Here is a 25,781-nt window from a genome sequence, read left to right as displayed (position 1 = left end):
TTTTTTCTCCTTTTTTATTTTTTCTTGGTATTTTTCATACGGTGATGTTCAATCAACAGCCAGGCTGGACGATGGGCTGTATAATCTAGATCCAGTGGTCACCCCGTCCAACGAGCATATGTAGACCACAAGCTCAGTGCTTGGTCGGCCACAAAGAAGCCCCTTCCTGAACCTATAGCAGAAGTACTGCTACAGGGTGGCACGGGTGTGCAAAATCATGTGTGATCATACGTGATTTTGCATTTCCTTGTAGGGGCGCTTGCCCTACCCGTGCTGCTATTCGCGGCCGTGGCTGTCAATCACCGGGTCCCAGCCGGTAATTACTTGCCGGTGCTCATGATTGCCGAGCATCTCCAACTGGGGGGGAGGGGCACACTGTTTGTAAACAAAACAGTTCTTTCCCCTGTCAGCTCCTGCACACTACTTTGCATTGCTGTGCATAGCTGGGTTGTTCCAATGTTTTTCTTTCCCGCAAGGTTTTGCAGGCTGCTTTTACAGTTCCTTGTTTTCCCCTTTGAGGGTTGTTTGGGTGGTTGTCATGTTTTGCCTGGTTGCTTCTGTTGTGCTTTTGGTTTGCCCACCCCTCATTGTCATTGAGGACATGCCTGTGGTCAAGATTCAGATGAGCTGTGTCCAACAGGAAAACTGGATTTTTTGTTACTCACTGTAAAATCCCTTTCTCTGAGTTAATTGACAAACACAGCACCCACCCCAATGTTGGAGTTTATCCTCTGACACTGCTTTGTTATTAACTGGATTGCCTATAGCAGAGGGGGCGGTTAGACCACTTAGGACTGCCCATAGATGGTGCTGTGTTTCTTTTCTGCCTAGTGTCCCTCTCCTATAGGTAGCGGTATAACCCTAGTCAACATTCAGAAGAGCTGTGTTCGTCATTGAACTCAGAGAAAGGAATTTTGTGGTGAGTAACAAAAAATCCATTCCTTTACTTACACTTTAACCACTTGCCAACCGCTCTATAGCCGAATGATGGCTACAGCACAGGTGTCCAGTTCTGTGAAGGCATCATATGACTTTCTCCCAGAAAGCGCCCTCCCACACGCCCCGGCGATCTCCGAAATCAGCTGTGTCCTACGGACACAGCTGATCACGTGATGTGGTAAATGGCCAATCATAGTAACCTTTTACCACGTGATCAGCTGTGTCCAATGACACAGCAGATCACAGGGTAAATGCAGTTGCCGGTTTTCGGCTGCACTTTCCTCATGCTGTCACAGCGTGAGAAAAGTACTGCCAATAACCGGCAATTGTCAGAGGACGGGTCAACACTGATGATCAGTGCCGCCCATCAGTGCCTAGTAGTGCCACCCACCTGTGCCCAGCAGTGCCACCCTGGAAAGGCCATTCGTGCAGGGAGAATATTCTGCCGAGGATTTGGAGAATGTTTCACATGCTTTGTTTTGCGGTAGATGCTCTTAAGGATTCAATTCAGCAAATTTCTTGCATGGGTCTCTTATCAGTTCACATGCACAGGGTTTTGTGGCTGAAGAGTTGCTCGGTGGAACTGCCATGCAAGAAATTGTTGGCAGGTTTTCCCTTTCTTGGGGAGCGACTGTTTGGGGAGAATTTGGATAAATATATCTAAAAGATTTCAGGAGGAAAAAGTTCTCTGTTGCCTTTTAAAAGAAAATCCAACCGCTCTTTTAAGGGATCAGGGGCTGGTCCCTTATCTACCTGACAGTCCTTTCATCGCATGCAGGCCGCAGCTTCTAGGGCGCAGGGTCAGAACCCAAGAAGACCCTGGGCTCAAAAATCAGCCAAGTCAGATCCTAAATCTGCCTCCTTATGAAGGTGCGCCCCCACTTGTGTGGGTGGGGGGGAAAGCTTTTGAATTTTGCAACTGCCTAGAAGACTCTAATCCAGAACTTCTGCCTGGCAGTACTAGGGTCGTTGGTTCAAATCCCAAACCACGGCACCACCTGCCTGGAGTTTGCATGTTCTGCCTGTGTGGGTTTCCTCTGGGTACTCCGGCTTCCTCCCACAGTCCAAAGACATGCTGGTAGGTTAATTGGATCTTGTCTAAATTGGCCCTAGTATGGATGAATGTGACATAGCACTGCTTAAATTGACAGCGCTATATAAGTACCTGAAATAATAATAATAATTTCCAATTAACAGCTTTGCCGTTTGGGCTGGCAACGGCTCCTTGAGTGTTTACGAAGGTTCTGTCTCCTGTGTTGGGGCTGCTCAGAACTCGAAGGGTAACAGTCATAGGTTATCTAGATGATCTGTTGCTCAGAGGTTGGGCGGTGCCAAGTCTGGAGCAAGATGTGGCCCTTACAGTTCAGGTCTTGTAACAATTGGGCTGGGTGCTCAACTTCAAATGTCGGCCCTGAAGCCAGTACAGAGCCTGGAATATTTTGGGGATGATCCTACACACAGCTCAGGCAAAAGTATTTTAAAGTAAAGGGAAATGTTGTGCCTTGAGATACCAGGTCTGCAGTTTAGGGGCCAAGAGGTATCCTTCGATTCACCTCTGTATGAGATTGCTGGGGAAAATGGTGTCCTCATTCGAAGCGGTACCCTATGCGCAATTCCACTCCTGACTGCTGCAAAAGAACATTCTGAGTGTTTGGAACAAGAAGGTTCAGCCCTGGATTTGGAAAAAGGTAGATCCTTTCGGCTAGTGGTTTGGAAGGTGGTTACCACCGATGCCAGCCTTTCGGGTTGGGGGGGCTGCCCTGGAGAAGGCCACTGTTCAGGGAACATGGCTTCCAGGAGGAAGGTTTCTACCCATCAATGTCCTGGAACTTTGGGCAGTGAAGCTTGATCTGAGGTATTGGACATTCAGGCTTCGGGGCTGGCCAGTACAGATTCAGTCTGGCAATGCCACAGTAGTGGCCTACATCAACCAACAAGGTGGTACCAGGAGCCGAAAGGCTCAAGAGGTGGTGAATTACATTCTAACCTTGGCAAAAAGTTATGTTCCAAGTTTGTCAGCGGTGTTCATTCTGGTCGTAGAGAATTGGCAGGCGGATTATCTCAGCCGCTGACGGTTGATTCTGGGGGAATGGGCTTTGCATCTCAAGGTTTTCTCGGCGATCTGCCAGCAATGAGACATAGATCTGTTGCCATCTAGGTTCAACAACAAGGTCGACCTGTTTGTGTCCAGGATGAGGGATTCCTTGGAGTAAGTTTTCCCTAATCTATGGAGTTTTCCTCCAGTTCAGCTTTTGCCACGTATCCCACACAGGATTCGGGAGGAGGCTGTTCCGGTGATTCTGATCGCTCCGGCCTGGCCCAGGAGGGCCTGGTACGCAGACAATGTGAGACTGGCAGTTGGCAGGCCTTGGTTCCTTCTGTTCAGGCCAGACCTGCTGTCTCAAGGTCCTATATTGCAGCCAGCTTTATGGTTGCTAAATTTGACAGCATGGCTATTGAAACCCAGATCCTAAGGGAAAGGGGGTATTGGATTCTTTCATTCCCATTATGTTGAGATAGGGGGAAAGATTTCTAGGAACACTTATTACAGAGCTTGGAAGGCCAGGCTTCAGCATTGGGTATTTTTTTAGAGGTTGATTGCATCTCACTCTCCTCTAGTTTGTACCTTTTTGTGAGGAATAATGTGTTGAGCTCCACCTGTTAGGCTACCTTTAAAGTCCGTGGGACTTGAACTTGCTCTTGGTGGTTTTGCAGAAACCACCATTTGAGCCTAGTAGGGGGATTGCGCTAGTCCTGTTGACCCAGAAGGTTTTATTCCTAGTGGCAATCACTTCTGCAAGAAGGGTGTTAGAGCTGTCAGCTGTTTCTTGTGAAGAACCTTTTCTGGTTTTGCATCAGTATAATGCGGTATTGCGACCTCAACTATCTTCTTTACCAAAGGTGGTTTCTAGTTTATATCTCAATCAGGACATCGTTCTGCCTTAATTTTTTCCTAGGTGGCAGTTGACAAGGGAGAAAACCTTGCATACCTTGGTTGTGGTACACGCTAGAAGTGTGTTTCTGAAGTTGGCAACGCAGGTCAGGTCGGATGCTCTTTTTGTGCTGCCTGACTGCCGAGGAAGGAGCAGTGGGCATCCAAGGCAACTATTTCACATTGAATATGTCAGTTGGTCCTTAAAACCTATGGTTTCAAAAGTAAGGTCCCACCCTTTCGGGTAAGAGCACACTTTGCCTGGAGTGTTGGGGCATCTTGGGCAATCCACCATCAGGCGACAGTTGCTCAGTTTTGCAAGGCCGCTACATGGGCTTCGGTTCACACATTCACAAGGTTCTACCAGGTGGATGTAAGAGCCGCAGAGGACTCTGCCTTTGGCCACATCGTCTTGCGAACGGCTGAGTAGGTTTTTTGTGGGATTGTTGGCGGTGGCTATCATGGTGTCACCCTCCCCTCAAAATTTTTTTATTGCTTTGGGACATCCCACATAATCATAAATAGCCTGCACTGTGTCCTGTGATGTACGATAAAGAAAATTGGATTTTTTTCTACATACTTACTAGTATAATCTGTTTTTTGGAGTACATCATGGAACACAGAGGTCCCTCCCCTCTTTCTGGAATTTCTTGGCTTTCAAGAAAACTGAAGTACTTCCTGTGTAGGAGGTGTTATAGAGGGGAGGGCTCCTCTCTGATTGGTTGGAGAGGGTCCATTCACCTGTAGGTGGCATATAACCCACATAGTCATGAATAGCCTGATCTGTGTCCCATGATGTACTCCAAGAAATGGATTTTACAGGTAAGCATGTAGAAAAAAATCCAATTTTTTCAAAATATTCAGTCTTTTTTCATTTATAGATACATAAATCCAATGGTGAATAAATACCACCAAAAGAAAGCTCTATTTGTGTGGAAAAATAATTGCGTACAGTGTTGCATGACCGCACAATTGCCAATTAAAGTAGTGCAATAGCAAAAAATTCCCTGGTTATGAAAGGGGTAAAAACAATATCCACACTGCTTTTTATAAGTTAGACGTTTCTGCTGGAGAGTGTAATATTTCTATCAAAACAATACTGGCTGGTCTCTTATTCTTAACCACTTCCCGACCGTCCTATAGCAGAAATACTGCTACAAGGTGGTATGGGTGCGCAAAATCAAGTGTATATATACGTGTTTTTGCATTTACGGGCAAGGGGCGCACCCTACCCACACCGCTGGCCGCGGGTGTGAATACAGTGTAGCACACAGACACTGCCCCCTAGTAAAACACTCCCTGCACACAGTTAACCCTTTGATCGCCCCTCTTATTAACCCCTTCTTGCCCATTGCCAATTGCCATTAGTACAGTGTCAGTGCTTTTTTTTTTTTTTTTTTTTTTAAACCTCCCTAACGGTATTCCCGAGTGTAGCTCGGGGTAAAATGTCAGTGCCAAAAGCGGTAACCCCGAGCTACACTCGGGCTTACCATGCGGTGCTGCATAGGGAGTCCCTGCAGCACTTACCTTGTCCTTCGCTCCCGCGATGTGTCCCCTGCAGCATCCCCGGCTATCTCCTCCGGCCAATGCCTATATCCGGCTTCTGTGTTCCGGTCCCTGTGACGTCGGGACTTACGGGCGCCGGCGGCGGGAAATTTGAAAATTTAACAAAATGTAATTTTTTTCAAAACACATTTTTCATAGTAAAACATTGCTGTTTCAACCCATTTCACATACATATTGTCCCGAGTGCTTTGTCCTGTGCCCTGCCTGCGTTTTGTCTGTTATTTCTGCCTGGAAACTGAGAAATGTCCATGGCGTCCAAAAAGTGTCCCTTTAGGTCAAAAGTGGTTTTAGATCAGCTAGAGAACAGCGATAGTAAATCAGAACCACTTGCAGAATTGAGTGATAATGATTCGTGGGGAAATTCGTCATCAGACACTGAAAACGATTCTGCAACTTTGCTATATTTCAAATTTCAGTGTTTTTGGTTTGATTATATTATTGAATTAAATGTATTATTATTATATTATAATTTTTTATGATTATTTATTAAATTATAATTTATGATTTCGTGTTTCAAATTTTATCATACCCGGGATGTTTAATAGACTCTTGTTCGGACAGATTTCGGTGAGTTATTCCTAAAAATTACAGCCTACAATAAAAAAACTACATATTTCCATGCAAAATAATGGTACCGCTTTCAGCACCAAAAATCTGAAATAATCAGACCGCTAGGGAGGTTAAAGCACTAATCACTGTATTGGTGTCACTGGGGACGTCAATGACACAAAATCAGTCCCCCCCCCCCCCCCAGTGTCAGAATGTCCGCCGCATTCCCGCTATAAAGCACTAATCGCCGCCATTACTAGTAAAAATAAAAAATCCCAGTATATATACCGCCATTTGTAAATGCTATAACTTTCACGTAAACCAATTCATTTACACGTATTTGGATTTTTTTTTTAGCAAAGACATGTAGCAGAATACATTTTGGCGTAAATTTTTTTTACTGGACATGTTTAAGAGCAAAAAGTCGATAATATTTTTTTTTTATCTCAAAATTGTCGGCCTTTTTTATATATATATATATATATATATATATATATATATATATATATATCGCAAAAAATAAAGACCACATAGGCGATCAAATACCAACAAAAGAAAGCTCAATTCATGGAGAAAAAAGGACGTAAATTTCATTTGGGTGCAGCGTTGCATGACCGTGCAATTGTTAAAGTACCGCAGCACCGTAACGCAAAAAATGGCATGGTCAGGAAGGATGGTAAATCTTCAGGAGGGCAAGTGGTTAATCAGCATGTCAAATTGATATTTTTTAGCCATGTGAAGCCTTTTTGTCCTTTCCTTAGTACCGCAGAAGTTTAGGAATTTAAATGAGGTCCAAGCTGTCCTCCAGTGGATAAAAAGTACCCCTCCTTATAGAAGTTTGTAACTCAGATCTTCAAAAACATGTATCAAAGTCTGTTTGGGGAAAAAACAGCATCATAGGCTTTTCCAGACTTAAGAAGGTGTAGATGTGGCCCACTAATGTTTTATTCTTCCAATTTATCCAACTGCTTTATTTGAATTTGATTACGGGTTTAACTACAGATCATGAGGGCCCCATAGCAGAGTTTTAGTTGGAACTCTGGCCATCCTTTCTCCGTGGTACATAGCAGAGTCAAATGTGAGGATACTGTCACTGATCTTAATATAAATATACAGCGATGTGGGTATAATTTGTAAGGAAACAATGGGGCAGCAGTGCAAGACATTCACTTTTAATCTTAATTTCCAGTTCACTACTCTGTTCTCAAGTATCTTCCAGGTCATTTTGAGTTTAGGAGATCTTCATTGTAAATGATGGGCCCTTTCACTCCATAAGTGCTAAAGGAAGTGGTCTAGTAGGTAGTAAAACAAACCTCACAGAAGTAAAGGGGATCTGTGGCTAATGATCTTGATTACTCCTGTGTGTCTGAGGTCAGCTTCAAAGTTTTTATTTTGCCTCAACAGCTTCCCTTATGTGGTCTTTCTCCCATCCCAGGCCCTACAGTAGCCCCATAGGCAGCTATAGCTTCTGTAATGCCATAACCCTACTCTAGATTATGTTCTTTGATACTCATGTTTCCTTTTTTTTTTTTTTTTTTTTTTTTTTTTTTGCTTTTGTATTTGTAGGTGTATAAACCTAACGACGAAAGTTCAGTTTGCTGACTCTGGTGAGTTTTGTAGCTAACCACAATTTGTGTTATAACAGGCCCCTACTAAATAATTGTGTCAGAGTGATGTAGGTAAACACACTTATCTGACTAATGTACTGTTGACAGGTGGCCCGCACAGGCAAATCAATGTACACATACGTCACTGCCTGTTTCCTGGTTTCGTGTGCGCGTGCCCCTGCCTACTACCGCTATGCTTGAGTCTGTCAGCAAGGCCAATGATTCACAGCCAGAACCTGCTGACTGGCTGTGTACAATCACAGCCCAGAGCTCTGTGTTGATAAACAACACAGAGCTTTGTACAGATGGAACGATCTCTCTGTTTCTCATCCCTGCAAAGCAGGGATGAGAAACTAAGAGATCTGTTAGTAAAAAGCAGCACACTTTACACATAATTAGGCTCACATTTAACCCCTTAATCTCCCTAAATGTGAACCCTTTCCCAGCCAGTGTCATTAGTACAGTGACAGTGTATAGTATTCTCACTGATCACTGTATTAATGTATGTCACTGGTGATGTCAGTAGCAGTTAGTCCGCTCCCCCCCAGCGTCAGTGTAAGATTGCCTGCCGCACTATCGCAGTCCCATTAAAAGTCGCTGATCACTGCCATTAGTCGTATTAAAAAAAAAAACAAAATTCATATATATATATATATATATATATATATATATATAATATACCATAGTTTGTAGGTGCTATAACTTTCATGAAAACCAAGACACACTTATTGGGATTTTTTTTTTATTAAAAGACGTGTAGCAGAATACATTTTGGCCAAAATTTATGAAGTTAGATTTTGTTGTGTATGTTTTATAGAAGAAAGTATAAAAGAATGTTCTTTTTTTTTTTCTTTCATTTATATCACAAAAAATAAAACACCCAGTGGTGATCAAATAACACCAAAAAAAAGCTCTATTTGTATGAAAAAAATTATATACATTGGTACAGCGTTGCATGACCATTACCAGTTAAAGTAGCATAGTGCTAAATAGCAAAATATGGCCTGGTCATGAAGAGGGTAAAATCTTCCAGAGCTTAAGTGGTTAAACGCATAAACATGTTGTTTAGTAACACTATTAGAACACTTGGATAACATCAAACAAAAAGGACTGTGCTCCAAGCAGCTTTTCTCCACTGTCATACAAACCCCAGAGGCAAGCTGAGCGGTTCACGCTCACTGACTAGACTGCAGACTAGACTGCACCTTCTATTGCAATTCCTGATGAATCCTATTAGAACACCAAAGTTGACTATATAGGTTATTATAAATTAAATATCCTTTATTGACACTCACGGTCAGTTTTTGTCACACATCCAGGGTTTATGCTCTTTTTCACATATTGCAGGATCTTTGAAGGCTACTGATCACATTAAAGAGCATCACATATTTACAGTTCTGAAAGCAGCAGCGTTTCTGGGCAGAAGTCACCAGTTTTTGCAAATGGGAGATAAAAAGATTTCCCTAATGAACGTGAGACTTGCCCTTCAGGCCATGCAAGGTGAGTTGTTTGAATATGGAATGTCAACACCTATTTTATAATTGTTGAGAGTAAAATATACAGTTGTGGCCAAAATTATTCAACCCCCAATGCTGTAAAGGGGTTTAGGGACTATAGTGTACATTTGGAATTGTATTCAGAATCAAATCCTACAAGGACGTTGTAACTACCCAAATGCAACTAAAATGACATCAATTGTTTATGTAATACAGTAGTAAATGGTTCTTATGTGGTTTCTTCATTGCCACAATTATTCAACCCCTTAAAGACTACCACTCTGAAGAACAGAGGTTCATACAGGTGCTTTCCATCAGGTATTGAAAACACCTGTGGATGTCACCGAGCAGCAATCAAGCATAATAAGCACCAATTAGGCAGCTTTAAAATGACTGTGATACTCAGCTCCTTCTAGACATTTACTGGTGTGGTTACAAACATGGTGAAGGCAAGAGAATGGTCCAGGAAGACAAGAGAAGAGGTGATTTCTCTTCACAGGAAGGGCAATGGCTATAAGAAGATTGCAAAGATGTTAAACATACCAAGAGACACCTTAGGAAGCATCATTCGCAAATTCAAGGCAAAGGGCACTGTTGAAACGCTACCTGGTCGTGGCAGAAAGAAGATGCTGACTTCGACTGCTGTGCGCTACCTGAAGCGTAGAGTGGAGAGAAGTCCCCGTGTGACTGCTGAGGAACTGAGAAAAGATTTGTCAGATGTGGGTACAGAAGTTTCAGCCCAGACAATAAGACGCACACTGCGTAATGAAGGCCTCCGTGCCAGAACTCCCAGGCGTACCCCCTTGCTGTCTCCAAAGAATAAGAAGAGTCGACTGCAGTATGCCAAAAGCCATGTGGACAAACCACAAAAGTTGTGGGATAGTGTTCTGTGGACTGATGAAACAAAATTAGAACTGTTTGGGCCCATGGATCAACGCTATGTTTGGAGGAGGAAGAACAAGGCCTATGATGAAAAGAACACCTTGCCTACTGTGAAGCATGGTGGAGGGTCAATCATGCTTTGGGGCTGTTTTGCTTCTGCAGGTACAGGGAAGCTTCAGCGTGTGCAAGGTACCATGAATTCTCTTCAGTACCAGGAGATATTGGATGGAAACGTGATGCAGTCCGTCACACACCTGAGGCTTGGGAGACGTTGGACCTTTCAACAGGACAATGATCCCAAGCATACCTCCAAGTCCACTAGAGCATGGTTGCAGAGGAAAGGCTGGAACATTTTGGAGTGGCCATCGCAGTCACCAGACTTAAATCCGATTGAGAACCTCTGGTGGGACTTAAAGAAAGCAGTTGCAGTGCGCAAGCCTAAGAATGTGACTGAACTGGAGGCCTTTGCCCATGAAGAATGGGCGAAGATACCCGTAGATCGCTGCAAGACACTTGTGTCAAGCTATGCTTCACGTTTAAAAGCTGTTATAACTGTAAAAGGATGCTGTACTAAGTACTAAGATTGAATGTCACTTGGGGGTTGAATAAAACTGATAATGCTGTGAGCACAGAAAAGACATTTGTGGTTATTTCATTATAACTGTTATGTTATATTTGTCTGACCTACAAGTGCCTCTTTAATGTAAATGTAAGCAAGATGACTGAATGATCAAAAGCAATGTCAAACTGGCCAAAACACTCAATTTCAGTGGGGGTTGAATAATTTTGGCCACAACTGTAATTTTAGTGCTTAAATGCTGGACGTAATGCCTATGAGGTTTTCTTATTTGTTCTCTTAATTTCCTAAAAGTCACAAAAATTGTTTATGCAAATGTGGACTTAGCCTTTACATTTTTTTTTAAAGTTATCATGATGAAAATCATTTTTGTTAAACACCCACATATCACGCTAAGTATACTTGACTAAAGCATTTGGCTTGGTTTTCTCAAAGCAGAACTGCAATAAAATACTTGATAAGTAGAGTTTTTTGATATAAGAGACTTTTTTATGTCTTTTCTGCCAAAAAACATAGTTTTTCCTAGCAGTTTTCTACTTTCTGTAAAATGTCAGAAAAACAATTAGGTTCCAGAATAATATAAATCCAACGTGCATGAGGTGGAGTTGCGTCATTAATGACTCAAGGGATATGATGCAAGGCTGAAAAGAAGAATCCTTGAAGATGTCCATGATGAGGGGGAGCTTGGACCTGAAAGAGGCCAGCGTAGGAGGTAAGTCTTCCATTCTGTGCAAGTATGCCATGCATACTAGCTCATTATGGCAAGTGCTCCTGCGTGCTTGAGGTGACTTCAGGTTGACTTTAATTTGAAAATGAAGGTCTGGTGGTGTAAAAAGTAGAATCGGACTGACTCTTAAAACAAAAGTGCAAACTTTTACATTTGAAAACAACTTGCCGCTGTGCACATTTGCACATGATTTACAAAAACATTTTTATAGACAAATATGAGCCGTAGTCCTCTAAGTCCCTTTGCCATTGTGTACAAGTGAATATTTTCTTATGCAATTAGACATGTTGTCAGGAGCTACTGTATGCTTGCTTGGTGCAAACAGATCTATAATCGGACAGAAAAAAAGATGAAAAAAGGTGCACACTCTATGGCCCACTAGGTCTTTTTCTGCTGTCTCTATGGGCCATGGTAGGCAGAGGGATTACTGTAATATAAAATACAATTTAGATTACTGATCATAACAGAAAAAATGTAAAGGAATTAAACATTCACTCATAGGACACTCTGGATTACACCAATTGTATAATCATTGAACACAAAGATATTAGACACATTATACATGATGGCTGAACACTGGCTTACCCTATTATTATTATTATTATATACATTATACTCACTAAAGACTACACATATGAAACCTCTTCCTAATGGATATAAAGCTTAGCTATAGTGTATTTTGTAGTAGGTACCAGAGCTGGGAGAAGGGGTGGGCAGGATGGGCGGCTAACCTGGTCTCAGCGGTAAAGGGGGTACTCCCTCACCACACACTCAGTAGCTAGCAATCAACGGGCCACAGAGTCATGTCTGCTCTGAAAGTTACTTCTTTTACTCTGACCTCACCCACTCTCCACCTTATCTGCCCACAGCTGACACAAAAAAACACAACAAGCTGCACAACTACCTTTTAGCTGCTAGAAAGCAAGCGGTTTGGCATTGATGTGCAGTGCACACTCCATGCCAACTGTTGGCAGCTGGAACAAGAGGGCAGATAATAGGTGAAGGGTGGTACACACATTCTACAGCATGCACTAGAAGGGGGAAGCAGATCCACATCCTTGCCCTGAGCCCTGGACTAATCTGTCCTAGTATTGCTTGCTACAGAAATTGAACTCTTTTAAAATTATTTTTTCTTGCCGGTATTCATGCAAAAGAAATACTTTCTTCTCAGGCTTTCCTGGTGCACTTTTCTGCCTTATTGGATTGTTGTGGAAGACAGAGCATAAGAAAATAGTAGCTCTTGAATTTAGGAGGTGGAGGTACCAGGGTAAAATTGATTACCTACTTGATCAATATGAGGAAATGAAGAGGTAAGTGTATTCCTGAAAGAAGACAAAAACAGTACATTATTAGTAAAAGAAGGATTCCTCATTGTAAAAATTAGGTTAAGACAACATTTCTCTTTGCCTGATCAGATGACCAGTGCCAAAGTGTTGGTTGTTTGGTTTCTGCCAGAAAAATATAGGGAACTAATTTTTAGGTAGACCTGTTCCGTCAGAAGTTCACTGTGCGCAGCCTGTTTAATATTTACCAGGCTGCGCACTTACCTAAGATCTTTGGTATCATATTACACCATGTTGCAACATGGAAGCAATGTGTATAGCAAATGACACTTTAAAGAGATTTCTTACTTTTCCTGATATGATTTTGTTTTACTTTTCAGTTTAGATTTAGTTTCAAGGATAAAGTCTATGTAAAGGTAAACTTTTTTTAAGTTTTGAAAAGAATGGGGAAGAATTTGAGCCCCTATCAATTTTTATTGCAGTCTGTCTCCCTGCTGGGGAGATTTACACATTTATTTGTCCTGGTAACTATTGTCGCCAAGACAGAAAGTGAGGAGGAATCCTACATTTTAAAGTTGAAACAAACAGCGAGACGTGAATTAAAATCTCACAGTTCCTGCCTTGACAAAACTAGGGTATTCCCCTTTATTTTTGGGCTCTTTCCTCACACTTTCTATTGTGTCTCCTAAGACACAAACATACATATAACACACACCCACTTTCACTATAGATCGTATTTACACCTACCTGTGAAATTACACGTTAGTCCTCTCAAGAAGGGGGAAACACTCAGATGGTGAAGACTAGAGTATCTGTTATAAAACTGGTAGTGTTAACTGATTGCACAAAGTTTATATCGGGCTGCAAAGGGTTACGGCAGAAATTGAGTTAATTGAACAGTCACTGTGGACTATTTTAGGAAAATATTTGGATACTCTTAAGACATTTTTTCTTTCAGTCTAACTTTCTTTTCTACCATCTTTCTAAGGGATTTGCCACTGCACCTGGTTGTCTGCATCCAAAAAAGCTTCTTGCTGGACAAGTCGCTTGTTCAAGAATTGGAGGATTATTTGCAAAACGAAGAAAAAGAAACTACCATCTACTCCTAAAAACTTTACAGAATGTTTAGTAACTCTGCTGGGTTTCCCCTTTTAAAATATTTTCTACCTGCGTTTAAACTAAATTGTTATTATTTGTATACAAATCTAATGTTCTGAGTATAAACATTTTGCTTAAGCATATCTAAGGTGATGATCATTGAAGGTGTGTGGCTGTTGCTATAGATTACTAGATCAAATACCATCCATAGTTTTTTTTTTTTTTTTCTTCTTTATACTGGTTGTCTTGAACTTCAAAAGAGAGACTACAGTTACCTGCCACACACAACTGACTTTGTGTGAACAGCTAACACAGACTCAGAAGGGTACATGAGAGTTCAAAAAGCAAGAATATGCAGACTAAATATGCCAATATTTGCAGTGTATTTATGGGGATGGGATGCGTGATGATTGAGGTTTTGCCTAGGCAGGTATGGAGCACTTTCAGCCAAGGGAAGCAGGAAGGCCTGGAATATTGATGACTGAGGTGGGACCCATGAGGGAAGGACCTATGACAGAAGTGGCTTGCAGGTAGACATGCTGTGGAGTGTATAGAGAGAAGAGGCCTCCTGCCATGTGACTTGTAGCATTGGCTTTATTGGTCCTGCTAGCAGCGGAGTCAGGCAGAGTGTCCAAGCCAAGCAGAGGAAAGCAGACAGTGAACCCAGCAGTCTAGTGGCAGGTGAGCAATAGGCAGGAACAGATCTGCACTGGTGGCAGCAGACAGGTTAAGCATAGGCTGGTAGCAGTCAGGTAGAGAGCAGGCACTGGTAGCAAATAGGCAGATGCTTGCAGCAAGTAGCTCAGCAGAGTCAGACAAGCTGGGTCAGAGACTGGTAGTCGGATCAGATACAGGTGCATAGGCAGGTGTATAGGCAGGGTGCAGGCCAGAGTCGATAACAGATCAGCGGTACAGCAGCAATGGGAGCAGGCAGAAGTGGCGTTCAAGAGACAAGCTGGAGTTGGTGCAGGCAGCATTCAAGGAATGGTCAAGACACGCTAGGTCAGTTACTGGAGTAACAGGTCACAATCACTGGCTCGGTTTAAATGGCCCCTTTGACGCCATCCTTGGTGACAGATGCTCATGTGTACACAAAAATGCCCCCAGAGGGGCCATCTTGCTTGTCCTTCCTGACATGGCATTCCGGCACTCTCTTAAGCAACTCACCCCCTTCTCCTCTGCACTTGGGGTCTCCAACCTAGAGGCTCTATCTCTAGTTCTTTTGTCACTTTAACCCATGGATCTATGTGTAATCCAGGTTATTACCCTCTTCCTCTGGGTCATGGAAGGTCATCAGTGGTGCCTAGTACCCCTCATTGTCCATCCTCTACTTCTCGAGCGTGCCCCATGATGTGCCCAGACAACTGGGGCCAACCTTGGCTGTCCTCAACCCTAACCGGTTTCTAAATCCCTCCCTGGCAATTGATACTTCTAGGAAGTTTGGGCCCCTGTGGCTGTCCTAGTGCCTTGTCTTTGCATCCAAATTATGGGACACTCAGACGACCTCCTATGAAGGCTCCAATGGAAAAAAATAAAAAGGCATCCAAGAGGTGCTGGGACTTTGATATGAGTTTAATCAAGGTAGTATGAGGGGGAAAAGAACACTTGAAGAGCTCAGCGGCTCAGGCTAGGCTTCTCACAATAGGCAAGGCCACCCCACTGTGGGTACTTCAGCAGGTTACCAGGAAAATGTGTGCTCATATGGGAGCACCAGACCAAAAGATAAGAGTCCAAATTAATTTAATGATGTTATGCTGGAAGACTGGCAACACGTTTCAGCGGTCAAAGGAACTCCCACTTCATCAGAATTTCAGTTAAAAATGAGAACCTTGAATGGACTCAAAGGCTTTCCTGTTTGAATCAGTGCAGGTCTGCTGATTGCTGGAGTAGGATTCGTGACCAGCAGGGTCTGCATCAGCAGAGAGAGTACAGTGTGTACAGTGGTGGGTAGTATGTGCGAGAGAGAAGTGCAGAGTGTACGGCGGTTCGTAATATGTGCAGGACAGGAGTGGAGAGTGTATGGCAGTAGGTAGCATGTGCAGGATGTTGTCAGTACTTTATTTGTATTATTGATTTTTGTATTTACTTTGTACAATTATTTTTATTTATTTTTTTTCACAGTGTTTGGGGGGGGGGGGGATGTGTCAGTAGTTTTTTTTGTTTTGTTTTTTCTTAATTGTTTTCAAAGTGCTTCTGTGTGTGTGTGGGGGGGGGGGGGGGGGCAGTGGACAGTGTCAGTATTTTTTTAATTTTATAATTTCATTTTTACAATGCTTTTTGGAAGGGAGGGAGTTGGGACAGTAGTTCATGTCAGTAGGGCTATGTACAGCGTCAGTGTTGTTGTTTTTTCTTTTTTTCTTCAGTTTTTTTACAATTTATTATTTTTTTTTTCCACAGTGCTTTTTTTTGGGGAGGGGTGTATTTTTTAATATTTTTAAAAATTGTATTTTTTTTTTTTTTTAGTTTCATTTAATATTTATTAAAAAATGTTTTTAATTAGCCCTGTTGGGGGAATTTGTTGAGATATCAGGGGTCTAAACATATCCCTGCCATCTCACCTTTGAGACAGAGAAAGGGTCTTGGTGACAGAGATTCCCCAATCTTCCTCTACAGCCTCACCTGCAGCCGCACACCGGAGGACAGATGAATATAGTGTATATTTATTGATCCATAGGACACACAAAACGCCAGGACATGAATACAGGACATGTTTAAGCATGAGATCGTGTGAAACGCGTTAACAGGTCCTGTATTCATGTCCTAGTGTTTTGCGTGATCTCTGGATCAATAAATATACACTATATTCATCTATCCTCCGGTGTGCGGCTGACCCTTCTTCCTATGGCTTTCCGTGTAGCAGCTGAAATCCACGGGAGGGGGAGGAGAAGCGGCTTTCAGCTGCTTCACAGTAAGCCCTACAGGAAGATTGGTACTTGTAACTGCCATCATCGCCACACCAATCACCCCTCGACTCAAATTTCACCTGCTGCAGAAGGCACCAACCAGGGGTGCAGTGTGGGTCAGAGCACAGTGGGCCTCCCTACCCATTCAGGGCCCGTGTGCAAGTGCACACCTTGCACCCATGGGTGATATGCCCTGGCTTATTTGACTGTCCCCTTACTCTCCAAACTAGTCAGCCAGTTGTGGTTGTCTGTGATGCTACTGTCTACAGACAGGATTATTGTTGCTTGACCTCACCAGAAATCAACCCGATCAGGCAAAGATTATCTCATCAATGAGGACCTACAAGCTGATCATTCTTACAATCTCCTATAGATTTAAAAACAACTATGTAGTGTAAGGTCTAGCTTAGGCAATCCAATTAATATTTATTCAGACCTTGGAAAAACAAAAGTCAAACTAAAGAAGACTGCAATCAGATGTCCATCTTAACAGTTGAGCATCCTTATGGCAATAACTATCCTCAGAGATTCCAGATGTAGATACAGTTTCTCCTATGTTAAGAAAAACACAAATCGTGCACGATCATATACATTTATTTACAAAAATACAGTTTAGGACAACAATAAAATAACATTAATTTTAATAAGGATACCATGAATAAAAAGTCTTTTTTTTTTAACCTGATGAGTACAGATTTATTTTTTACCATTGCACCGATTATAACTTTGGCAAACATTTATTAGTACAATTTACTACATGCAAACAACTGTTACATGCACTTTCAGGTACACCTGTTCAATTGCTTTGTAACACAAAGTGTTAAACAGCCAATCACATTGCAGCAACTCAATATATTTAGGCATGTAGACGTGGTTAAGACGTCTTGCTGAAGTTCAAACCGAGCATCAGAATGGGGAAGAAAGGGGATTTAAGTGACTTTGAACGTGGCATAGCTGTTGGTGCCAGAGGGGCTGGATTATTTTAAAAACTGCTGATCTACTGAGAATTTCATGCACAACCATCTCCAGGGTTTACAGAGAATGGTCCAAAAAAGAGAAAATATCCAGTAAGCAGTAGTTGTGTGAAAATGCCTTGTTGATGTCAAAGGTCAGAGGAGAATTGGCAGACTCGCTGCAACATTTAGATGGTAGGAGCAGAATTTGGCGTAAACATGAAAGCCTGTCTTGTATCAACGGTTCAGGCTGGTGGTGGCGTAATGGTGTGGGGGATATTTTCTTGGCACTAGCAAGGTATACAGTGGGGCAAAAAAGTATTTAGTCAGCCACCAATTGTGCAAGTTCTCCCACTTAAAAAGATGAGAGAGGCCTGTAATTGGCATCATAGGTAGACCTCAACTATGAGAGACAAAATGAGAAAAAAAAATCCAGACAATCACATTGGCTGATTTGGAAAGAATTTATTTGCAAATTATGGTGGAAAATAAGTATTTGGTCACCTACAAACAAGCAAGATTTCTGGCTCTCATAGACCTGTACCTTCTTCTTTAAGAGGCTCCTCTGTCCTGCACTCATTACCTGTATCAATGGCACCTGTTTGAACTTGTTATCAGTCCACAACCTCAAACAGTCACACTCCAAACTCCACTATGGTGAAGACCAAAGAGCTGTCGAAGGACACCAGAAACAAAATTGTAGACCTGCACCAGGCTGGGAAGACTGAATCTGCAATAGGCAAGCAGCTTGGTGTGAACAAATCAACTGTGGGAGCAATAATTAGAAAATGGAAGACATACAAGACCACTGATAATCTCCCTCGATCTGGGGTTCCACGCAAGATCTCACCCCGTGGGGTCAAAATGATCACAAGAACGGTGAGCAAAAATCCCAGGACCACACGGGGGGACCTAGTGAATGACCTGCAGAGAGCTGGGACCAACGTAACAAAGGCTACCATCAGTAACACACTACGCCGCCAGGGACTCAGATCCTGCAGTGCCAGATGTGTCCCCCTGCTTAAGCCAGTACATGTCCGGGCCCGTCTGAAGTTTGCTAGAGAGCATTTGGATGCTCCAGAAGAGGATTGGGAGAATGTCATATGGTCAGATGAAACCAAAATAGAACTGTTTGGTAGAAACACAACTCGTCATGTTTGGAGGAGAGAGAATGCTGAGTTGCATCCAAAGAACACCATACCTACTGTGAAGCATGGGGGTGGCAACATCATGCTTTGGGGCTGTTTCTCCGCAAAGGGACCAGGACGACTGATCCATGTGCAGGACAGAATGAATGGGGTCATGTATCGTGAGATTTTGAGTGCAAACCTCCTTCCATCAGCAAGGGCATTGAAGATGAAACGTGGCTGGGTCTTCCAACATGACAATGATCCCAAACATACCGCCCGGGCAACGAAGGAGTGGCTTCGTAAGAAGCATTTCAAGGTCCTGGAGTGGCCTAGCCAGTGTCCAGATCTCAACCCCATAGAAAACCTTTGGAGGGAGTTGAAAGTCCGTGTTGCCCAGCGACAGCCCCAAAACATCACTGCTCTAGAGGAGATCTGCATGGAGGAATGGGCCAACATACCAGCAACAGTGTGTGCCAACCTTGTGAAGACTTACAGGAAACCTTTGACCTCTGTCATTGCCAACAAAGGATATATAACAAAGTATTGAGATGAACTTTTCATATTGACTAAATACTTTTTTTCCACCATAATTTGCAAATAAATTCTTTCCAAATCAGCCAATGTGATTGTCTGGATTTTTTTTTTCTCATTTTGTCTCTCATAGTTGAAGTATACCTATGATGCCAATTACAGGCCTCTCTCATCTTTTTAAGTGGTAGAACTTGCACAATTGGTGGCTGACTAAATACTTTTTTGCCCCACTGTACCTAAAAAAAAAAAAAAAAAAAGTGGCTGGTGAGTGTATTTCGAGGTTATCTGCTGCAACTTTACAAACCCCTGTTTATGTTTGATGATGGGTGTCACAAGCTTATGTGTACTTTGAATAGAGAAAACCACTTGCTGTACATTCTAAATGATCTCTAATGTTCTAGTTTCTGTTTATTTCAGCCTCTTTGACATAAGTTGCCGGAAAGTCAAGTTAACTCTAGGAGCAATGACTCTCTTCCTTACGGGAAGGCTGTGATACCAATAGACGTTGGTTGGGAAATTCATCATAAGCAAGCTTCCATGTTCTAGTTCTAGCTTTACAGGCTGAATTTGACATATAGAATTTTTGCTGCGGGAATCTCTGTGCCGGAAGACGAAATCTCTGCATGCTCCAAAAGACACAGAAGCAATAGGGCTCTGTGGGACAAGCTCCTTCTCATCATCTCTGTGGTCACCTATGTGATCATTTCCATCTTTATACCTTCCAAAAATGAAAAGAAAAAAATCATTACCTTCCTAGATAAAAGTAATTTTCTATATATTTATTCTGTTCTGTCCAAAATGTTTGTGCGGTTTTTGCTTATCTGACAATGAGTATCAGTATAAAACTAAGTGATCTACAAACTATAAGTTTTGACAGATACAACCTCTCTTTGGGAAACGTTTTTTTTGCCTATACAACTGATCAAAAGGGACTAACATTCAATTAGAAATATAAGTAATTCTCCAGAGATTTGCACAAAGGGCTGTCACTTTTTCAGCTTATTGGATCCCCAGTCACCATCTACTTTGCTGAAACAAAGACCTGTGTCAGCAGATATATAGATGCCTGTAGTGAGCCATTATATCTAAATGGATGCACTCGGTCTATTGTAAACATCTTACTGATCTCCCTATTTACATTAATATCCTCCTGGGCAGTTTCCTGTCCCAAAGCACTTTAAAGTGAATGTAAATTTTTTTTTTTTTTTTTTTTTTTAAAAGCTGCTCTGTGCAGCTTCCCATGGTAGTATATGTGCAGGCTTGATCTCAGGGCAGGCTGTGTGTGTATCTATTGCCCCACTCCCTCATCACTAGATTTGATTGACAACAGCAGGTGCCAAAGTTGGGAGAGCGAGAGCAGCGACGGATCGTCAGCGGGCTCAGGTAAGTATTTGGGGGGGCTGGGGGAGAGCTGCAAATAAGTTTTTTTTTTTTTACCTTAATACTGAGAATGCATTAAGGTAAAAAAAAACTTTAGCCATTACAACCACTTTAAAGTCTTTTTCTTCTGCACATTAGCACCCTCTGGAGAACTTGCTGATCTCCAAAACGTGGGTTACACAGTGCTTTGGGGGAACACAGAGACTATTCATAACCATTTTGCATTTTTACTCAAATTATCAACATTTTCAACCCTTTCAAAGCTTCCACTATTGGTTTGTCAAGGATTAGTTCAGATGTATCAAAAAACATTTCATTTGCAAAAGACCTCATTCAAGCATAAATTAGCAAAACTGTTATAAAAAAAATTTTGCCTACTTTGGTCAATGGCTATTTCATGAGGCTCATAAAGAGTAGGGATTCAAAAAAAGTTTACAATAAAAAAAAAAAAAAATTAAAGCACCTTGTCACCCTGCACATACGCATCCAAACATACGATTAAGGCATGCATATTTATGTAAAAAATTGAGCAACACATGCAGGGTATTGTTACGCACCCTGGGGTGAGAAAAATAATTCCAGTTTCCTTATTCACACTTATCTGTAGGCTAATGAGCCGTAAAAGCTTTTAAAGCATTACCTAGTAATAATTTTGGGTACCCTCATTTTCTTTTTTAAGTGATTGTAAACCTATTGTTTTTAATAACAAACATGTCATAGTTACCTGGTCTGTGTAATGGTTTTGCAAACAGCAGCCCTGATCCCCCTCTTCTCGAGTCCCCCCCGCTGGTGGCTCCTGCCTCCTCTCACATGCAGAGTGCACACCATAGCAAGCCACTTGCTATGGGGGCACTTGTCGCTCCCAAGCTGCACTGTGTACAGTGGGGATTGAAAGTTTGGGCACCCCAGCTAAAAATTTGTATTAATGTGCATAAAGAAGCCAAGGAAAGATGGAAAAATCTCCAAAAGGCATCAAATTACAGATTAGACATTCTTACAATATGTCAACAAAAGTTAGATTTTATTTCCATCATTTACACTTTCAAAAAAACAGAAAACAAAAAAATGGCGTCTGCAAAAGTTTGGGCACCCTGCAGAATTTATAGCATGCACTGCCCCCTTTGCCAAGCTGAGACCTGCCAGTGTCATGGATTGTTCTCAGTCATTGTCTGGGAAGACCAGGTGATGTCAATCTCAAAGGTTTCAAATGCCCAGACTCATCTGACCTTGCCCCAACAATCAGCACCATGGGTTCTTCTAAGCAGTTGTGTAGAAAACTGAAACTGAAAATAGTTGACGCTCACAAAGCTGGAGAAGGCTATAAGAAGATAGCAAAGCGTTTTCAGATGTCAATATCCTCTGTTCGGAATGTAATTAAGAAATGGCAGACATCAGGAACAGTGGAAGTTAAAGCAAGATCTGGAAGACCAAGAAAAATATCAGAGAGAACAGCTCGCAGGATTGTGAGAAAAACAATTCAAAACCCACGTTTGACTGCACGATCCCTCCAGAAAGATCTGGCAGACACTGGAGTTGTGGTACACTATTCCACTACTAAGAGATACTTGTACAAATATGGTCTTCATGGAAGAGTCATCAGAAGTAAACCTCTTCTACGTCCTCACCACAAAAATCATCGTTTGAACTTTGCAAATGAACATATAGACAAGCCTGATGCATTTTGGAAATAAGTTCTGTGGACCAATGAGGTTAAAATTGAACTTTTTGGCCGGCATGAGCAAAGGTACGTTTGGAGAAGAAGGGGCACAGAATTTAATGAAAAGAACCTCTGTCCAACTGTTAAGCATGGGGTTGGATCAATCATGCTTTGGGGTTGTGTTGCAGCCAGTGGCACAGGGAACATCTCACAAGTAGAAGGAAAAATGGATTTAATAAAATTTCAGCAAATTTTGGATGGTAACTTGATGCCATCTGTGAAAAAGCTGAAGTTAAAGAGAGGATGGCTTCTACAAATGGATAATGATCCTAAACACACCTTGAAATCCACGGGGGATTACATCAAGAGGCGTAAACTGAAGGTTTTGCCATGGCCTTCACAATCTCCTGACCTCAACATAATTGAAAATCTATGGATAGACCTTAAAAGAGCAGTGCGTGACAGACAGCCCAGAAATCTCAAAGAACTGGAAGACTTTTGTAAGGAAGAATGGGCAAAGATACCTCAAAAAGCATTGAAAGACTCTTGGCTGGCTACAAAAAGCGTTTACAAGCTGTGATACTTGCCAAAGGGGGCAGTACAAGATATTAACTCTGCAGGGTGCCCAAACTTTTGCAGATGCCATTTTTTTGTTTTCTGTTAATTTGAAAGTGTAAATGATGAAAATAAAATCTAACTTTTGTTGACATATTATAAGAATGTCTAATCTGTATTTTAATGCCTTTTGGAGATTTTTCCATCTTTCCTTGGCTTCTTTATGCACATTAATACAAATTTTTAGCTGGGGTGCCCAAACTTTCGATCCCCACTGTATGTCCAATGACACATAAAGCGTGGCTCAGCCCTGCCCCCCATTCCCTCCTCACTGGCTGTGACTGATAGCTCTGGCTGCTGTCCTCTAAGCCTATGAGGAGGGAAGAGTGACGAGAGCCACTGGTCTCAATGGATCGAGATCAGAGAATGCATAAACGTAAAAACCTTCAGCCATTAGGACCACTTTAATTTCATGGGTGCATACAGTTTTGAGAGCTGACTCATATTGCAATTATTTTCTCAGTGTAAACATCTTATTTTTTTTTACTCAAAAATTGGGAATTAAATTGTGTTTGTGTGCATTAAAACTATTACACAACATACAAATTGCAAACACTGTGGTTTTATTCTACATGTCCGGTAATTTGCTTTCAGAAAATACACTGCTCTAAAAAATTAAAGGAACACTTTAATCAGAGTATAGCATCAAGTCAAGTAGCAGAAGGGGTTGTTAATCAGTTTCAGCTGCTCTGGTGTTATTGAAATTAACAGGTGCACTAGATGGGCAACAATGAGACAACCCCCAAAACAGGAATGGTTTTACAGGTGGATGCCACTGACATTTTTTCCCTACTCATTTTCTCTGACTGGTTTTCACTAGTTTTGCATTTGACTAGGGTCAGTGTCACTACTGGTAGCATGAGGTGATACCTGGACCCTACAGAGGTTGCACAGGCAGTCCAACTCCTCCAGGATGGAACATCAATACGTGCCATTGCCAGAAGGTTTGCTGTGTCTCCTAGCACAGTCTGAAGAGCATGGAGGAGATTCCAGGAGACCGTCACTTACTCTAGGAGAGCAGTAGAAGGTTCTTAACCCATCAGCAGGACCGGCATCTGCTCCTTTGTGCAAGGAGGAACAGGATGAGAACTGCCAGAACCCTAAAAAATTATCTCCAGCATGCAACTAGTGGGAATGTCTCTGACTAAACAATCAGAAACAGACCACAAGAGGGTGGCCTGAGGGCCCGACATCCTCTAGTGGGCCCTATGCTCACTGCCCAGTACCATAGAGCTCGATTGGTATTTGCCATTGAACACCTGAATTGTCAGGTCTGCCACTGGCACCCTCTGCCTTTCACAGATGAGAGCAGGTTCAGCCTGAGCACATGTGACAGACATGAAAGGGTGTGGAGAAAGTTATGCTGCCTGTAACATCGTTCAGCATGACCGTTTTGGTAGTGGGTTAGTGATGGTCTGGGGAGGCATATCCATGGAGGAAAGCACAGACCTCTACAGGCTAGACAATGGCACCCTGACTGCCATTAGGTATCGGGATGAAATCCTTGGACCCATTGTCAGACCCTACGCTGGTGCAGTGGGTCCTGGGTTCCTCCTGGTGCACAACATTGCCTGGCCTAATGTGGCGAGAGTATGCAGGCAGTTCCTGGAGGATGAAGGAATTGATACAATTGAATGGCCCTCCATGCTCGCCAAACCTAACTCCAATAGAACACCTCTGGGATATCATGTTTCAGTCCATCCGCCGCCGCCAGATTGCACCTCAGACTGTCCAGGAGCTCAGTGATGCCCTGGTCCAGATCTGGGAGGAAATACCCCAGGACACCATCCGTCATCTCCTTAGTTGCATGCCCCGACATTGTCAGGCATGCATACAAGCACCTGGGGGCCAAACAAACTTCTGAGTACCATTCTGAGTTGCTGCAATAAAATTTCACAAAAGGGCTAGCCTGCTGCATCATTATTTCACTTTGATTTTCAGGGGGGTCTTTGAATTCAGTCCTCTGCAGGTTGATCATTTTCATTTCCATCAAACGATGGGCATCCTTACATTCCTAACACTTTATCCAGTCCATATCAGTATCAATATCCAGCATATTTTTCCCCATTGAGATCTGATGTGTTTTCAAAGTGTTCCTTTAATTTTTTTGAGCAGTGTATATAATGTTCTCGGGGGTCTTAAGTACTTTGCTAGGCAAAAATGCAGATTTTAACGTGTAATAAACATGAATAAATTGCTCCAGCCAGGAAATTGTTAAATATTATCCATAGCCCTAAAGGTCTATGAAGGTCCTATATTTTACTGAAAGTAAATTGTGAACTGTTATTCTAATACATGGAGAAGTGTTCATGGCTAGATCCACTTATAATACCTGTTGATTAGAACAAAGTTGAAGGAGTGTCCTGTGGCCAGTTTCACCTTGTCTCTTATACGATCCAGGACAGGAATCCAAGGCTTTGGAGACAATGTGATGCCAGAAAATGCATAGGTCAACCCTTCATCTCCATAAGTTACTTGTTTTCTAGGTACAGTATGCCATTTTCCAAAAACATGAACTTTACTAAGATCCCCTGTGAATTAAAAAAAAAAAAAAGATTAAACTTATTGTAATAATTTTACTTCTTCTGTTCATGCTATTTTACAGTTTTAGTTGTATTAAAGGGTAAGCGTAGGGTATTTTCATGTGAGAACATGTTGCGAATCATTATTGGGTAAGCGTAGGGTATTTTCATGTTGCGAATCATTATTGTTGTGTTTGCTATAAAAGAAACCTGTGCTTAGAGAGATATGGAGGGGCTACCACTGCTGACCTTCGCCAGAAAATTACAGTCATCCTGACCCACTGGCTTCAATACATTATTCAGCTTACCTCTGAGGAGTCACAATCTACCGTATTTGCCGGCGTATAAGACGACTTTTTGACCCTTGAAAATCTTCTCAAAAGTTGGGGGTCGTCTTATACGCCGGTACACATGTTAGGGGGGCTGCGGCATTA

General features: G+C 42.2%; 2 protein-coding genes across 2 annotated transcripts in view; one reads left to right on the top strand and one right to left on the bottom strand.

The window, feature by feature from the left end:
- The window catches only part of FANCG (FA complementation group G), a 44,868-nt gene extending 31,069 nt beyond the window's left edge, over nucleotides 1-13,799 (top strand). The window contains exons 12-15 of the mRNA XM_089684086.1: nucleotides 7,553-7,593; nucleotides 8,941-9,093; nucleotides 12,447-12,585; nucleotides 13,547-13,799. Of these exons, the coding sequence (XP_089540212.1) occupies nucleotides 7,553-7,593; nucleotides 8,941-9,093; nucleotides 12,447-12,585; nucleotides 13,547-13,667 (454 nt within the window). The 3' untranslated portion in view covers nucleotides 13,668-13,799. The remainder of the gene's footprint in view (nucleotides 1-7,552; nucleotides 7,594-8,940; nucleotides 9,094-12,446; nucleotides 12,586-13,546) is intronic.
- Nucleotides 13,800-19,404: 5,605 nt separating this feature from the next.
- ALKBH2 (alkB homolog 2, alpha-ketoglutarate dependent dioxygenase) overlaps nucleotides 19,405-25,781 on the bottom strand; it is a 12,229-nt gene continuing 5,852 nt past the window's right edge. Inside the window, exons 3-4 of the mRNA XM_089684092.1 lie at nucleotides 25,158-25,356; nucleotides 19,405-19,891 (exon numbers count right to left, since the gene is read on the bottom strand). Coding sequence (XP_089540218.1) covers nucleotides 19,582-19,891; nucleotides 25,158-25,356 — 509 coding nt within the window. The 3' untranslated portion in view covers nucleotides 19,405-19,581. The remainder of the gene's footprint in view (nucleotides 19,892-25,157; nucleotides 25,357-25,781) is intronic.

The sequence above is a fragment of the Staurois parvus genome, unplaced genomic scaffold (genome assembly GCF_062004578.1).
Source record: "Staurois parvus isolate SC_StPar_1 unplaced genomic scaffold, SC_StPar_1.0 ptg000336l, whole genome shotgun sequence".
NCBI lineage: Eukaryota > Metazoa > Chordata > Amphibia > Anura > Ranidae > Staurois > Staurois parvus.
The sequence above is the reverse complement of the archived record's forward strand: the minus strand, read 5'-3'. Positions and strand labels throughout refer to the sequence as shown.